An 18,652-nucleotide genomic window follows, 5' to 3' on the forward strand; every position below is an offset into this window, starting at 1 on the left:
CCCTGCACTTAACCATGGTTGCCTCTGCCGTCGGTGTGTGAATGTGTGAGTGAATGGGTCAAATGTGAGGAATAAATTGTAAAGCGCTTTGGATAAAACTTAAAGCGCTATAAAAAAGAAGCCATTTACCAGCCATCTTGGCTTTTACTTTGATCTATTTACTTGGGTGTACACGGACCTACTTGGTCCGTTCTTCATTCTTCAAATCAAAAAGGAATAATGAAATAAGGAATGGGCAAAAACCAAAAATGGCCCATGTGCTTTTCTCTTTTTCTTCTTTTGATTCTGACAATAAAATACGAAAAACGGCTCCGTATTTCAGTTTTTTTCGATTTAGGTTTAAAACGAAAATACAAAAAAAATGGTATTTCCGTTTTTATCCTTTTTGGTCTAACTCTAACGTTTAAACCAATAAACAAACTAATAGTTTGAAACTATCAACCATACTATGCTATCAACACGTACACGGACCACCCCGCTAGAGGGCGCTGCTAACCCGAGTGTTCCACTGAGGGGAGTCGGTGATCTTCCGGCTGAAGCACCGTCCACCGTTAGCTAAACATGGCTACTGTCCTCCCAGTCAGACCGCCTTGCGACAGCAATCCTCCAACTCCGGGGGCACAATCCATGAAGGTAGCTACTTTGCACAGAAACAAAAGTAATTAGCTAACGTTCGCTCTGTTTATCATGTGAAGCTGTGTATTTGTTTTACTGCCTGCTAGCTACATTAGCATCGCCCCTTTGTTTCCTGTCATGTCGCAAGCTAGTTAGCGTTAGCTGTTAGCTCACTACGTGCCCGCAGTGTTTATAAACAACAAGTAACGTCACTTATGTTGTGCTGTTATTATTGTGAATTCTGACACGCACGTTAGCTTGTTATTGTTATGCCATGTCTGTGGCAGGGCGCACTTAAGCTAGCGTTGAAGGGGAATACACCCATATTATTAACATATTTGAACGTCTTCTACGCTATATTGTATATAACGTATATGTATATTTCTCTCCCACCCACCCCCGCCTAATGTATAGTCTCCTCTCCATCATATGTATACTCTCTGTCAGGATCTATGGGTAACAGTGCTGTATATTTGCATATCATATATGTCACAAATGTAACAGTACTATATACCTGTATGTATATAAATCTGTATATATACATACACCTGTATAAATCAAATGTCACTATGAATTGAAAATGGGGGACCCTGATGTAAACAAGACGAAAGTCTTTCTCTGGTCTGCATCCCCTTAACAATTGTGTGTATTGAGCTGTACTGTACTGTACCCATTCTGCAATCTTTTAATACAAATGTCCAATCAATCAATAGGGATTACAAGTTTTGAACTCCTGGGCCCTGAAGATGGTCGTTTTTGTACTTTCCATCTCCCTTTTCTTGTCTTTTACAGGAGGATGTAATAGAGGAGGTGTCCAACGATGGCAGTCAGCCTCCCAAGAGGAGGAGGATGGGCTCAGGGGACAGCTCCCGTAGCTGTGACACTTCCAGCCAAGAGCCTTGGTGGGTTGACTCAATGTCCTCTAGTGTTGTGCTGGTGAGAGCTAGCAGGAGACAGTTTAGTTTACTGGACAGACTGCTGGGTAATTATGACTCATTTCTTAAGAGGCTTTCAACTCCTCCGAGTTCATGAGTACCTCGATAGTGGCTCAGGAGGTAGAGCAGTCGTCTGGTAAACGGAAGGTTCCCGGTTAGATTCCGGCTCCCCCAGCCAGTGTGTCAGAGTGTCCTTGAGCAAGACGCTTAATCCCTAACTGCTCCAGATGAGCAGGTTGCCACCTTGTATCCACCATCGGTGTATGAATGTGTAAGAGTATGGGTGAATCTGAGGCATAAGTTGTAAAGCACTTTGGATAAAAGTGCTATATATATATATATATATATATATATATATATATATATATAGTACATTTATATACGTGCAGTCCATAGAGGCCAGGCCACATTGTTTGTCCAGTTGGGTTGGTTTATGTCGTTGTGTTGTCATTTCATCCACAAATGCCATGGTGCAAATTTGGGGGCCATCAGACCAAGATGCAGATTAAAAAAGGGTCAATAATATGGGTGCAATGATGGACAGTTGGACACATTTTCAGAGTCAATATGCATTTAGATTATGAGGTCACGATTTGATTAGATTTTCTATTATTTGTGTTAAAGAGACTTAACCTTTTCATGATACTTGCCTGATTAATGGTTGGTGGAGGGTTAATTTCACCTTGTCATTGAACTGAATGAGAAGGTGTGTCTAAACCTTTGACTGGTACTGTATATATATATATATATATATATATATATATATATATATACTATAATAACAAATTATAAACATGATAATATATGTTTATATATCTTCTCCTGAACCCCCCAAATCATCTTGCTACCCCCTTGAGGGTCCTAATCCCCAGGATTAGAACCACTGTTGTCGATGAGAGATCAAGGGGAAAGTATTGACAGTACAGTTTCAAATGATTGAATAAAAGATTGAGCCGGCCACCAAATATTTGATTATAATCTTTGATCAAGCAGATTCCGGAACAGCTTATTCCCCTCAGATGTCACCTCTCTGAACTCTCGTGCCACGTTGACAGCCCCCCCCCCCCCCCCCATATGAACTCTGAACTCTGACTCCATTGCCTATACCCTAGGGCCGGCTCTGCTACCCATACTGTACGACTCTGAACTCTGTTACCCATACTGTATGACTCTGAACGCTTGCCCATACTTAATTTATACCTACCGGTACCTACTTTCACTGTCTACAACTGCCCTACACTGTAATTGTTACAAAGGATCAGATTAAACCGAATATATATATTTATTGATTGATATATATTGCATAGTATTTGTATATCGTTTGATATCCCTTGTATATTCCTTGTACATATACACGGAATATCCCTTTAGCCTAGTACGGACCATGATGTTTCGTTCTCCTATTGGACAGCGGTCCACAGGCGCCAGGGCCATGCCTCCAGAGTCAGGTTCAAGGCTACCGTCAAGACATGTCTGTACATGCCCGGCCTTGCCCAGGAATACGAGACAGAAATGAGGTTGGCACTAGATTGTTCGCCGTGCATATAAATATGGCGCAGGTGAATACAGAAGTAGAGTTACCCAATAAGTTGAAGCCTCACCCACGATACTCCGTGCGGTGAAGTATGGCCTGTTTGGCCCCAAATAAGAGCATTGAGACCGCGTGCGAATTAATAACTGAATTGTCAGAGTTTGGCGCTATACCGTCGAGTGCGACATATTTCTATTAAGTCAGTAATAGTCTATTTGTGTATAGTGTATCGTGCGGCTAAAGTTCTACAGTGACCAGCATCACCAACGCTTCCTCGTACCAGCTAGAGTGCTTATCCAGGCTGGGCTGCTTTCATGGCGCTTTCACCCGAGGAGACCTAGACGAGAACCGTGTGGACATGTACACTGGATTAATCTACCCGACGACTACATAGCCCTTTGCGGCTGGATTATATTTGTTTTGGTCCTGTGATTTATGGAGCGGAGAATCGCCGACGCCTACACGTGTGGGATTTACCCTGTGAGGAGCCACGTCGAGTCTGCGCCTCAGAGAGCCTGAGGCCGGCTAGCTTTCTTCACTGTGGAGCTACAGTCTACGGAGAACAGCTGTATTCGTCTGTGGATCAAGAGACTATTGCACCGTCTCCTGTACTTGGAGTCTCCTTAGTCATCGTTGACCAGACTCTCTACTACCGACAGATCCTCTACCCCTGCTGGCTTACAACCGGGGGGACCCTTCCAGTATCTCCCGCTATATATTACTAGTGTACCATAGATATAATTCCCTAAGATTCAGGTTGTATAATTACCTCCTGCGTAACCAGAGAATGGACATTCATTATTGATTTGCCTACGCACATTCCTTTGCCTTATAAGCGCATCCAAAGTAAAATAGAGAAGTATATTATGTACCTTTTGCTGCAATAAATACTTAATTACAACTTTGTGTGGAACCGATTCATTGTGGGAAGTGTTCATCATATTTATATATCATGTACTGTATGGCCAGTAATTAAAGTACATAAAGCTGTAGTGGTTTAATGATACCATACTTATCAATACAGTCAGGGAATTGTACCCCTCAGTTACAATTGGTCCTTCGAGCCGGAGGGTAACTAGTGTAATATTAATATAGTGGTATTAATATTGACATGGCCTATGATGACCACTCCACAAAACGGTTCTCCTAAAGTAGATCGCCCGCAGCGTAGACGGCAGACACCTCAGTACTTAGAGGATTACGTTGCCAATATACTACCTAGCTTTCTACAGACGGTAAACACGGAAAAAGTAGATAGTAAAATTATGTCCGACCCTATCGACCAGGCTACCCCGCCAATAGAGGCCCTAGTGGGTTCTAACGTAACTGACCAAGCTCACGGTAGGGACCAGGAGGGACCCGACATGACTTTACCCCCCGCCAAGACCGAAGAAGTAGTCCCCGGAGAGCTCCAGGATAAAGACAGCTCTCCAGGGATGGAACTCTACCCGCTACAAGAAGAGGAGAGCACCCCGGAGATGGATCTCCAGGACTCGCCACAGGAGAACAGATCTCCAACGAGTACTGCCAGGAGCGGATCACCTCAACCAGCGTCTTCCCCCAGCGAGGCGGACAAGATGCTGGCACAGGCATTCCTCGCCAGCCTAGCAGCCTCAACAGAGCGCGATCGACTCCAAGCACAGACGCTTAGTGAGCGCGAACATTCTTCCATGGAAAGAGAACGCATTCAGGCGCAGCAACGGAGCGACGAAGATCGTATACGTCTAGAGATTAGACGCCTTCAGACGGAAGAGAATATGGTAAGGGACCGGGCCGAAGCCCAGCGCGCCGCCGCCGAAGCCCAGCGCGCCGCTGCCGGTGCCCAAAGAGAAGCAGAGCGCAACCTCGCTCTCACCAAGCGCGAAGCCGAGCGCGACCGATTACAAGCGCAGATAATGGAGCAGCTGATCACCAGGGCAACACCCCCTCCCTCCGCACGGGGTTCCAGGGCCTCGTCAAGACAAGGGTCAAGGGCACCCTCCCCTACCCGATCAAGCGACCCTGAGCCCGACCACCAGAGAGAGCCTATACCCCCCTCCGAACCCCTTCCCCGACCGGTCCAAGTGAGACCCAGCTACAAGGAAGAAACGGTCTACACCGCGGAGAGGCTAAATAGACGACTACAGGATCTAGAGGACCTGCCAGAGGAAGAAGAAGAGGGAGAGGAGGAGAGTCAAGCCCGACAGCAGCACAGTACTCCACAGGACCAGGAGGTCCAGTACAGCCCAGGCTCTACCCCCGCGGCTCTGCGCTACAGACCCCCGACTCAATTCACGGGTGAGCTTGACGCACGACCAGCCCCGAGGAACAGCACCTGGATACGCGGGCCATGGTACCCAGCAGGTACCAGCCCACCAAGAGGCGTAAGAGGAGACTCGCCTAGGAGGCCTCTCTTCCAACGCTCACCGATGTGCCAGTCATCCATGGCATCATACATTGGCACACCGACGTTTCCGGACTTCACCCACGAGAACAGAGCACAGTACACAGAGCTACGAATGTGCTTAGAGACAATGATGTCCGATGTAGCTGATGAACCGTACAAGTATGCTATCCTACTGAAGCACCTCAAGGTGCCCCGAGCGCACAATATAGCGCTGGCCTATGCCACCTCTACTACCCCATACACAGCGGCTCTAGCAGCACTCGACCAAAGATATGGACGCATATGGGACTACGTAATACAAGAGATAAGGCATATTGACCGCCTACCCCCAGCCACAGACAATCGCTCACTAGATGACCTGTCTATCAAGGTACAATCCCTGGTAGGGATGCTGGGGGCGCAAAGAGAAAAGGGTATGCACGAACTGTACGCAAACTCTAATGTCGAGAGGATTTTAGAGAAGCTTCCGCCCGCCCGACAAGAGCGCTTCAGGCGGCAAAGAGACCACCGTGATCCTAACGGTCCCGAGCCATCCCTCCTAGACCTAGCCGACTTCCTGGCGAGAGAAGTCAACAGCCTACGGTTGGATACGTTCATGCGGAGCACACCAAGCTCCAGAGAGGGACCTAGGAGAGCAAACGATGGCCGCAGATTGGTGACCGTCATGCACCAATCAGAATCAGTACCGAGCAGCAAGAACCACAGTACCCCCTCGATGAAAGAGAAGTGGAAGATGGTGTGCCCGTACTGCAAAAAGGAACACTGGTTGTCACAATGTGACACGTTCAAGAAGATGACCGCCGACGAGGTGAGTCAATGGATAAAGTCCAACCGACGCTGTTACCGATGTGCGCGCAGTCACATGGCAGCCGATTGCCGCTTAAAGAAGAGGTGTAGTCGGTGTGACGGAGCCCACCTAGATGTCCTACACGACAGTAACAGAAGAAAGCCTGCACCCTCAAGCAGCACAAAGGCAAGTGTTATGTACATTGACCCCGCCAGCAGCGGGGGCGCCCGGGTGCTCTTAAAGGTGGTCCGCGTAACACTGAGTTACCAAGATAAGGTCATGGACACTTACGCCGTCCTTGACGACGGGTCAGAGAAGACCCTTCTCCTCGCGTCCGCTGCGGCCCAGCTGGGGCTGCGGGGGAGCGAAAACCAGATGACGATTCGGACAATAAGAAGAGATCTAAAGACGATAAAGGGCGAGAATGTCTCCTTCACTATCGCAGCAAGCGGGCAGCCAGAGAGACGGTATAGGATTACTAACGCTTTCACCAGCCAAGAAATAGGCCTGTCGCAGTACACCTACCCCATCGCCAAGCTGATGGATAAATATGTGCACCTGCGTCAACTACCTATACCGCTCATAGACGGTGCCACCCCGACCCTGCTGATAGGCTCCGACCATGCAGACCTCATCGTCCCGATTGACCGGGTCCACACAGGGCCCAGAGGCTGTCCTGCAGCAGTCGAGACCCGCCTAGGATGGACATTACAAGGCCCCCTCGCTAAGTCTCTTAACCGAACAGCAGCCACTAACTGCCTCCACTCCAGAGTGACAGAAGAAGACACCACCCTCCTACAGCATGTCGAGAGGCTATGGACACTAGAGACAATGCCCTTTAAGAACGAAAAGAAAGACATTCGTTCCAAGGAAGACATTTACGCTATAGCCCTCCTCGAGCAGGGGACAAAGAGAGTCAAAGTCAACGGAGTGATGAGATACGCAACTCCACTCCTGAGGCGAGAGGGTATGCCTACCTTCCACGCCCCAAAAGAAGCGACGGAGCGGTATCTATTGAACACAGAGCGGCGCCTAGCCAGAGACCCCGCTCAAGAGACGGTGTACCGCGCTGAGATTAACAAGCTAATCACAGCGGGACACATAAAGAAAATTGACATTAAAGAGGCCGATCAGACGACCGAATCATGGTACGTGCCGCACCACAAAGTCCACCACAACGGCAAGGATCGTATTGTGTTCAACTGCAGCTACCAGATCGGATCACAAAATCTGAATAAAGAGCTCTTGCCCGGCCCAACACTCGGCCCCTCTCTACTAGGCGTGTTACTACGTTTCCGCCAAGACAAGGTGGCCATCAGCGGCGACATCAAAGGGATGTTCCTGCAGGTGAGACTAGTGGAGGAGGACAAGCCCCTGCTGCGGTTCCTATGGAGAGAGAGGATCGGGGATGAGCAACAGGCCATCTATCAATGGGAAGTCCTCCCTTTCGGAACCACATGCAGCCCATGCTGTGCTACGTTTGCACTGCAAAAGCACGTCGCAGAGGACCCAGCAGCTGATGAAGAGGTCCGACAAAGTGTAGGAAATAGTTTCTACGTGGACAACTGTCTGCAAAGCGTCTCGACGCCAGAAGAAGCCGAGGCCCTTCTACTCAAGCTCCGCGCCTCCCTGATCAAAGGCGGCTTTGATCTCAGGCAGTGGGCCAGCAGCGACCCGCAAGTATTGCGCAGCCTCTCCCCCGAGGACAAGGCAGCAAGCAGCGAGACCTGGATGGCGACCATCCCAGGAGAAGCCCAAGAAATGACATTAGGACTAGTCTGGCGCTTCAAAACAGACTCGCTCCATTATAAACACACACCCCTGACCAAGGAGCAGGGAAGGTCGACTGCACTACCGACCACCAGACGGAGTGTATACAGAACACTCGCCAGACAATATGACCCGTTGGGATGTATTCTACCTTACACCACCAGGGCAAAGATGATTGTAAGAGCGTTATGGGACAAGGACCAGGGCTGGGACGACCCCATACCCGAACACCTTGCATCCACATGGAGAGAGTGGGAGACGGAACTCAGCTCACTCCCAGGTGTCAACATACGCCGCAGCTACTTCCCACCCACAGTGAGGTCGGAGACGTGCCAGATGGACCTGCACGTCTTCAGCGACGCCTCCGAAGTAGCCTACGGTTCGGTGGCCTACTTGCGTGCCCGAGAGGAGGGAGGAGAAATACATACTGCTTTCATCCTGGCTCGCTCAAGAATAGCCCCACGAAAGCAACAATCTATCCCGCGTCTAGAGCTCTGCGCAGCCCTAGCAGGAGCGCAACTCGCCACGTTAATCCAACGTGAACTCACCATTCCGGTGCAAAGAACAATCTTGTGGTCAGACTCCACGACAGTACTCACATGGATCCGGTCTGATTCGTGCAGATACAAGGTCTTCGTGGGAGTCAGAGTCACAGAGATTCAAGATTTAACAGAAGTAGCAAGCTGGAGGTATGTGGACACAAAACACAACCCAGCTGACGTCATCACCCGGGGAATGTCCCTGGATGACCTCACCCGTCACAACCTATACAGTGACGGGCCAGAGTTCCTCAAGCTCCCGGAAGAAGAGTGGCCTACACCCACCCCACGGGAAGCGAGTAAAGAGGAGGCCGAAAACAAGAAATCTATGTTCTGTGGATTGAACACACTCGTCTCCACAGACCCCGACATAGACGATTGCCTCACCCTAGAGAGTGCGCAGCTAAAGACATTCCTGTGGCACCACCCAGAGGTTCAGCTCACTACTGACATTACAGCAGCTGACTACGAAGAAGCAGAACTTCTTCTACTACAACGAGCCCAGAGAGACTCGTTCCCCGATGAGCTAGACTGTCTACAGGGAGCAAAGCCCGTCCCATCAGACAGCAGACTGCTCCACCTAGCCCCCGAGAGCGACGCCCATGGTCTCATCAGAGTGGGTGGTCGTCTGCGGAGAGCTCCAGACTTACCGGATGACGTCAAGTACCTGATAGTCTTAAACAGCCGACACAAGGTCACAGAGCTGATCATAAAGAAATACGACGAGGATGTGCATCACGCCGGGGCAGAGAGAGTCTTCGCGGAGATCAGACGTCGTTATTGGATACTGCAAGGGAGAGAAGCAGTGCGGTGCTTCCAGCGAACCTGTCTAGACTGTCGTAAGTGGCGAGCGCAGCCCAGTATACCCCGGATGGCTGACCTACCTCCCTGTCGCCTCCGACTCGGCGACAAGCCTTTTCACTCCACCGGTATGGACTGTTTCGGCCCGCTGTACATAAAGAAAGGAAGAGGAACCGAGAAGCGGTGGGGTATTGTATTCAAATGCATGACCACCCGAGCGATGCATATAGAACTCCTTCCAACCATGAGCACAGACTCATTCCTTATGGCCTTCCGAAGATTCACATCGCGGAAAGGCAAACCGTCTATATTATTGTCTGATCACGGGACAAACTTCAAAGGCGGAGAAAGAGAGCTGAGAGAGAGCTTCCAAGCTATGGGCCCAGAACTTAAGACCCACCTCGCTCCATCCCAGATTGACTTCCAGTTTAATCCCCCGAACGCACCTCACTTTGGTGGAACTTGGGAACGAGAAGTACGTTCAATAAAGACAGCCCTGTACGCCGTGCTTGGGGCCCAGACCGTGGCGGAAGAAGTCCTAATGACAGTCCTCACGGAGATCGAGGGAGTATTGAACTCAAAGCCCCTCGGTTACGTCTCAAGTGATGTAGCAGATGTCGACCCAGTCACCCCCAACACACTCTTGATGGGGCGGCTGGACCCCGCGCTACCACAGACAATGTACAGGCCTGAAGAAGCGAACGGCCGAAGAATGTGGAGGTACAGTCAAGTATTGGCTGACAAGTTTTGGAACAGCTTCCTACTCCACTATCTACCGTCTCTACAGACCCGCCAGAAATGGGTGAAAGAGAGAGACAATTTGACAGAAGGAACAGTCGTCATGATTATCGACCAGTCACTACCCCGAGCTATGTGGCCGGCTGGCCGCGTAAGCAAAGTGATCACCGGTGCCGACGGAAAGGTCCGAGCAGCCGAAGTGCTCGTCCAAGGACGGATCTACACCCGACCCGTGGCGAGGCTAATAGAACTGCCAAGGCTCCCCGATACTATCGATGACGACCATGACCCCATGACTTTGTGAACTGCCCGACCCCTCACAACAGACATTGAGTAGTGGACAGTGCGGTTAATCTGTCTCTGCTTAGCTAATTCGGTGGGACTAATTAGGAGGCGGCTGTTACAAAGGATCAGATTAAACCGAATATATATATTTATTGATTGATATATATTGCATAGTATTTGTATATCGTTTGATATCCCTTGTATATTCCTTGTACATATACACGGAATATCCCTTTAGCCTAGTACGGACCATGATGTTTCGTTCTCCTATTGGACAGCGGTCCACAGGCGCCAGGGCCATGCCTCCAGAGTCAGGTTCAAGGCTACCGTCAAGACATGTCTGTACATGCCCGGCCTTGCCCAGGAATACGAGACAGAAATGAGGTTGGCACTAGATTGTTCGCCGTGCATATAAATATGGCGCAGGTGAATACAGAAGTAGAGTTACCCAATAAGTTGAAGCCTCACCCACGATACTCCGTGCGGTGAAGTATGGCCTGTTTGGCCCCAAATAAGAGCATTGAGACCGCATGCGAATTAATAACTGAATTGTCCGAGTTTGGCGCTATACCGTCGAGTGCGACATATTTCTATTAAGTCAGTAATAGTCTATTTGTGTATAGTGTATCGTGCGGCTAAAGTTCTACAGTGACCAGCATCACCAACGCTTCCTCGTACCAGCTAGAGTGCTTATCCAGGCTGGGCTGCTTTCATGGCGCTTTCACCCGAGGAGACCTAGACGAGAACCGTGTGGACATGTACACTGGATTAATCTACCCGACGACTACATAGCCCTTTGCGGCTGGATTATATTTGTTTTGGTCCTGTGATTTATGGAGCGGAGAATCGCCGACGCCTACACGTGTGGGATTTACCCTGTGAGGAGCCACGTCGAGTCTGCGCCTCAGAGAGCCTGAGGCCGGCTAGCTTTCTTCACTGTGGAGCTACAGTCTACGGAGAACAGCTGTATTCGTCTGTGGATCAAGAGACTATTGCACCGTCTCCTGTACTTGGAGTCTCCTTAGTCATCGTTGACCAGACTCTCTACTACCGACAGATCCTCTACCCCTGCTGGCTTACAACCGGGGGGACCCTTCCAGTATCTCCCGCTATATATTACTAGTGTACCATAGATATAATTCCCTAAGATTCAGGTTGTATAATTACCTCCTGCGTAACCAGAGAATGGACATTCATTATTGATTTGCCTACGCACATTCCTTTGCCTTATAAGCGCATCCAAAGTAAAATAGAGAAGTATATTATGTACCTTTTGCTGCAATAAATACTTAATTACAACTTTGTGTGGAACCGATTCATTGTGGGAAGTGTTCATCATATTTATATATCATGTACTGTATGGCCAGTAATTAAAGTACATAAAGCGGTAGTGGTTTAATGATACCATACTTATCAATACAGTCAGGGAATTGTACCCCTCAGTTACAGTAATCATTATAATCTTAACTACTACCCACCTCATACTATAGCCTACCCATATACTCTGTATGATATAATTTACAACAGTACTGTATATACCACATATTTACATTTTTATATTTACAGCATAATATTTCCCCATATTTGTCTGAATATACCTGCATTAACCCATAGTTCTGTATTATAGCATGTACAATAATGCTGTATACTATAGGGCTGACCCCGATTAGTTGAATAGTCTACTAAACGATTGAAAGGAGTCGTAGTCGACTGCCAACCTCTTAGTCGAATGCAAAAAAAGATATATTGTGACGAGCCTGGTGGGTTTCAGACTCGCCACGTTTCAAATATTTATTGAATAAGGGCATAATTCAGTTCAATAGGCAAGAGAATGGTCATAATACAGTCTGATGGTCAATAATAAAAACACAAAACAGGCTCTCGTACACAAAAAGGGATTGTTCAAGATGTATCCATCAGTGGACCAATTGCATGCTTTTGCAGAGGACAAGAAGCCTTTAGTCGACTCCTTCAGACATTAAGCACCCCCACAGCCCAAATGGAATGATACATTTTTTTGCATTAGTGGGGGTAGTCTACTACCGGCAAATTTCGGCCAAAGTCGACTATCCAAATCCTTAGTCGGTGACAGCCTATACTATATATATATATATATATATATATATATATATATATATATATATATATATATATATATATATATATAATAATAAACTTTATTTGTATAGCACCTTTCATACAAATATTGAAGCTCAAAGTGCTTCACAGCAGTAACAAATACGCATAAAATGAGCAAAAAATTGGCAGGTCAAGAGCAATGCATAAAGTGCAGACTTAAATGAGCATAAAATAGACAGCAGAACATTCAATCATATACTTTTTCATATTAGGATCTAACATATATCTGTACATATCCTACTCCTACTCTAGTTACGCTGCTGGCCAGTAGGCTTGGGCGGTATGACTGTATTACGGTATACCAGGGTATTTAGAAATCCCGACGGTATTGAAAATCAATACCGTCAAAACGGAGTTTTGTTGTGCACACACGCGCCAGCAGAGGGCGAGACCAGTCCTCACTAGTGGAGCGAGCCACGCAGAGCTGGTTGTCTACACACAGGAGGAGGGGAAACCCCGCTTCAGTGGTGGAAATTAAATGAGACACACTTACCGTTGCTGGTGCTGCTGGCTAACTGGCTATTCTGAGAGCTAACTGTTGTGTATGATCACAACGGTGTTCACGCTTTACGGTAATGTTTAAATACCGTAAAGCGTTGTGGTAACGAGAGTGTGTGTTGTTGTGTGTAGGATGCTGCGGGCGAACTGCTACCATTCTGAGAGCTAACGTTAGCACTAGGATCAGGGGAGGAAACTAACTTTTTGGCTTACCAGCCAACTGGCGAGTATCTGATTTTTTTTACCAGACAAACTTCTTTGTATGTCTTCGTCTAAATTGATTTTCAATCATAGTAAAAATCACACCGTGTCTCTACTCTTTAAAATATTTATTAGCATAAAACATTAATAACAGTCTCTACTCTTCACAATATTAGCATACAACATGTATTAATCACACTGTCTCTACTCTTCAAAATATTAGGATATCACATATTAACATGAAAGGGGGAACTATTCTGGACTGGGTTGGGCTGAACTAGGCAGTGAAAGATGCTGGGCTGGGCTGGACTAGGTTGGACTGGGTTGGGCTGGTCTAGGTTGGACTGAGTTGGGCAGTGAAAGAACCAAGCATTTCACTGTAATGTAATAGCTAAATAAAACAACTTGACTTGTTACATTTGCACTCTGGTTGTATGCCAAATGTATTCTGGTTGTACTGTACTTGTGCTGTAAGATGACAATACATTGGAACCGAATCGACAACGCTAGGGGTTCAGCAGGTGTATTCTGAATGCCAAGTATGACAACATCACCGTTGTGAAGGGCATATGGGCGAGTGGTGATATGGGGGGAAACCCGGTAATAATAAAATGTCACTCGGCTGCATTTAAGCAAAGCCGCTCAGTATAGTCCACTATGTTGAACGCGCGTTATGGTAGCTTGTTACATGCTAGGTAGCTAGCCGGCTAATGCTGGTTGACTTGAGTGGAATCGTTAGCCTCACGCCCACTTGTCATTCTCATCCGACTCGAAGGAGACTGGTCGCGTGCTGTTGTTCGCCCCCATGTCAGACCGCACTGATATCCGAAAGCGACGACTCTACATGCAATTATTTTCATCCACTGATGTGTTTTTGTCTAAGTTTGTCTACGTTGTCAAGCCGGTGGCAGGAGTCTGTAGGTCCGCGCGCAGTGATCTGTCCACTTCCCCTAGATGGGCGGCATCTTCTAGAAAATGAGTGTTCATTGGAGGAGCTTAGAGCGCATCTGTACAACGATGATGTTCATTGGTTATGGTTGGATTATTATGAGGCGGAAATGGGAGGAATCAAGGGGGGAGTCAGAGTTCGGCTTGTGCCAGTGAGCGAATCAGCAGATTGCAGAATGATTTTTTTGTTTTGTTTTGTAATTACTAGTACTCGCCAGACTGGCGAGTGCTCTTCATGAATTACTCGCCAAACGTAAAAAATACTCGCATTTGGCGAGTAAAGTGGCCTAATTTCCTCCCCTGACTAGGATGCTGCGGGCGAACTGCTACCATTCTGAGAGCTAACGTTAGCACTAGGATGCTGTGGGCGAACTGCTACCATTCTGAGAGCTAACGTTAGCACTAGGATGCTGCGGGCAAACTGCTACCATTCTGAGAGCTAACGTTAGCACTAGGATGCTGCGGGCGAACTGCTACCATTCTGAGAGCTAACGTTAGCACTAGGATGCTGCGGGCGAACTGCTACCATTCTGAGAGCTAACGTTAGCACTAGGATGCTGCGGGCGAACTGCTACCATTCTGAGAGCTAACGTTAGCACTAGGATGCTGCGGGCGAACTGGCCATCTCCGTGATTTGTTTACTTGGTAACACGGGTTGCCCCCCCCCCCCCCCCCCCCCGATGAAAATGAAAGTCATACCGGCATATACCGTATACCGGGGTATTAGGTAATCATGGTATGACGGTATGAAAAAAATTATACTGCCCAAGCCTACTGGCCAGTATGACTACTACTATACTGTCTTTATACCTGTATCACTACATATTTATACTACAAATCTGATCAGCACTACACTCGGTAGTACTCATCATTTGTATATTTTGTACCCAGTTTAATCACCTGTACATTGTATATTACTATTCCACTACTGTTACATTTGCACTCTGGTTGGATGCCAAACTTCTTTTTGTTGCACTTGTGCTGTATAATGACAATACATTTGAATCTAATCTAACAATGACATCTTCATGATCCCAGTGTCATATTTGTCGAGCAAGGATAGATATTGACACCATATCTCTAGCGATACGACCCATGATGGTGTGCATTTCTATTGAACATAAAATGTTTAAATATTTACCTTTGCCACTAGTGCCTATATACATGGCCAATTGGGGTCATGATATTGCACAGGAATCTGTCAAGTATCATCCTGTACCATTGTGCCAGATTGGATGTTTGTAGCATGCAGTGTTTTGAGTAATAACTAGGGATGCTCGATATTGGCTTTTTTACCTATACCGATATTGTCCAACTCTTAATTTCCGATACCGATATCAACCGATACCGATATATGCAGGGTCCCCCCCCCCCCAAAAAACTGAATAATTTCAGGTAATTAACATTACATATCTCTTGTTGTGGAATTAACACAACATTATGCATACTTTTGACAATAAATCAAATCAGAATTTGTTCTTACTTGCTTGCCTGGGTAAATAAAGGTTATAGAAATGTAAAAAAAAAAAAGAAAAAAAAATTGTTTTGAAAACCTGATATTTTCCGATAGGCCGATAATATCGGACATCCCTAGTAATAACCATTAAGTGTTTTTGATTCTGATTGTCAACCTCTGTCTCCTCCAGCCCCACTTATTTCCCAGCAGAGAACCTGACTGAGTACAAGTGGCCCGCAGATGACACCGGCGTACAGGAGTACTACATGCTACAGGAGCAGGTCAGCGAGTACCTGGGAGTCACCTCCTTCAAGAGGAAATACCCTGGTAAGCAAATACTCACAGATCCATACATACCTGGGAGCAGGGATTCCGTTAGCCGGTAAATACCGGCCAATGGGCTTCTACAATTTCAATTGGCTGGCAAATATAAACATTGACAGCCATCGTGGGCGGTAAAAAAAAAACGTGCTGAATGCATAGTTGACTACTGCCCTGTCCTGCGACAAGAGAGAGGCAGAGTTCATGTCCTGGCAGTGACATCACCTTCTGGCAACACACAAGACACACATTCACCAGCTCAACAACAATCACAAAACACAATGTTGTGGTCTGGTTTTATATAGTTCTATGCTTGTGGTAGACTACAGTAGACTTTACACAAAATCCCCCCCACTACTAGGATTGGGTACCGAACTCTGTACTTTTACGGGTACCGACCGAATTACCTCGGTGCTACCGAGTACCGATTCACATTAGATCAATCGGTGCCACATTTCGGTATGTAAGACCCCCCCCCAGTTGGAAAATAATCCGAATTCCAATGACACGCAATTGTCATTTCATAATGGACACAGACCAGTGCGGCCTTCAATGACACGCAATTGTCATTTCCTAATAGACACAGACCAGCGCAGACCTTCAATGACGCCTAATTGTCATTTCATAATAGACACAGACCAGCGCAGACCTTCAATGATACGCAATTGTCATTTCATAATAGACACAGACCAGCACAGACCTTCAATGATGCGCAATTGTCATCTCATAATAGACACAGACCAGCGTGGACTTAAAAATTTAAGAAGCTATTGTGGGAAGTTGAAGGAAGAGGCGAATCAATAACGCGCGTGACAGGTCCTTCAGTGACTTCCTACTTTATTCATTCACAGAATCAACCACGTACACACACCTACTACTCCCCTATATCCCCTCCCCTGTGACGCGTCAACTCTGGCGTGAAAGACTCCCATAATGTGACACCACACAGGCCCCCCCCGAACACCCAGAGTAGACATACCCTGCAACCCCAACCCATACCAAAAAAAAAAACCCCAAAGTACTCAGCCCCTCGTAGGAGGCCTGACTACCCGACCATAACGACTGCGCTTAACAGTCAGGGGGGAAGGGGGAAGGGCACGAGCCGGCGGCCGTCCGCGCCGGCGGCGAGGCTGGACTGGGGGAGAGTCCGGGTCTGCTGCCGGGGTAGAGGCAGACATGGGCCGCAAACTTGCGGCAGGAGTGGGGTTGGGTGGACGGCCGCGCCGTCGGGGCTGAGCCAGCTCCACCGGCCCGACCGGGTCCACGTGTGCAGGCTTCAAACGGTCCACCGATATCCGCTCCTGAAGCCCCCCTCTGTCCACCATAAAGCTCTTGGGTCCCGCGTCCAGGACCCGGAAGGGCCCATCGTATGGAGCCTGGAGTGGAGATCGGTGGGCATCGCGGCGGATGAACACGTACGGGGCTGACATCAAGTCCTTGGGGATGTAGGACAGGGGAAGACAGTGATGTGCGGGCACGGGAGCGAAAGTGCTGGCGGCGTCTCGGATGGCCAAGCGATGAGTCGCAGCTGACCAGGGGGCTGTGGCACCTGGGAGGAACTCCCCAGGGACTCTCAGCGGCTGACCCAACACAAGCTCAGCCGAAGAAGACTGCAGATCCTCCTTTGGGGCCGAGCGCAGGCCTAGCATGACCCACGGCAAACGGTCAACCCAATTACTGTCCGTAAGAGCCGCCCGGAGAGCAGCCTTCATAGTGCGGTGGAAACGCTCACAGAGACCATTTGCCTGCGGGTTGTATGCCACGGTGCGGTGGAGTTTCACCCCCAAACTCTCCGCCACGGCGCTCCACAACTCTGACGTGAACTGGGGCCCTCTGTCCGAAGTTAGATCCGCAGGGGTACCGAAACGGGCCACCCAGGTGGAGATGAACGCCCGAGCCACGTCCGCCGATGTAGTGGATGACAGGGGCACAGCCTCCGGCCACCTGGTGGTCCTGTCCACCATGGTCAGCAGGTGAGTGAACCCCTGGGAGGGGGGCAGCGGGCCCACCAGGTCCACGTTAACATGATCGAACCGTCTCTCCGGGATGAGAAATGGCCCCAGCGGGGCCTTAGTGTGCCGATGCACCTTGGCGCGCTGGCACGCTACACAAGAGGCAGCCCACCCCTTGACGTCCTTCCTGAGGCCCGGCCAGACGAACCTAGCCCCCACCAGCTTAACTGATGCCTTCACCCCCGGGTGCGACAAAGCATGTATAGCATCGTAAATGCGGCGGCGCCAGCCAGCGGGGACCATCGGGCGAGGTCGGCCTGTGGAGACATCGCAGAGGAGCGTGGCCTTACTGTCCTGGAACACCACATCCTCCAGTCTCAGTCCTGTCGCGGCTGTCCTGAATGCCTGGATGTCCATGTCCGTGCACTGGTCAACTGCCATGGCTGCGTAGTCCACACCCAGGTGCACAGTGTTGACCCGCACTCTGGAGAGGCAGTCAGCCACCAGGTTGTCCTTGCCCGCCACATGCTGCAGGTCCGTGGTAAATTCCGAAATGGCGGACAGTTGGCGCTGCTGCCGTGCCGACCATGGTTCCGTGGTCTTAGCCATGGCAAAGGTCAGAGGCTTGTGGTCCACGAAAGCGGTGAACTCCCGGCCCTCCAACAGGAACCTAAAATGACGCGTGGCGAGGAAAAGGGCCAGCAGCTCCCTGTCAAACGTGCTGTATTTCCTCTCATTGTCCCGCAGTGT

The 18,652-nt window shown here is 48.6% G+C and overlaps 1 protein-coding gene across 1 annotated transcript in view; it reads left to right on the plus strand.

Moving 5' to 3' along the window:
• The first annotated feature begins 513 nt into the window (after window positions 1–513).
• phf10 (PHD finger protein 10) overlaps window positions 514–18,652 on the plus strand; it is a 43,977-nt gene continuing 25,838 nt past the window's right edge. The window contains exons 1-3 of the mRNA XM_084307704.1: window positions 514–633; window positions 1,408–1,517; window positions 15,820–15,956. Coding sequence (XP_084163830.1) covers window positions 562–633; window positions 1,408–1,517; window positions 15,820–15,956 — 319 coding nt within the window. The 5' untranslated portion in view covers window positions 514–561. The remainder of the gene's footprint in view (window positions 634–1,407; window positions 1,518–15,819; window positions 15,957–18,652) is intronic.

This window comes from Notolepis coatsorum, assembly GCF_963971535.1.
Source record: "Notolepis coatsorum genome assembly, chromosome: 2".
In the NCBI taxonomy this organism is placed as follows: domain Eukaryota; kingdom Metazoa; phylum Chordata; class Actinopteri; order Aulopiformes; family Paralepididae; genus Notolepis; species Notolepis coatsorum.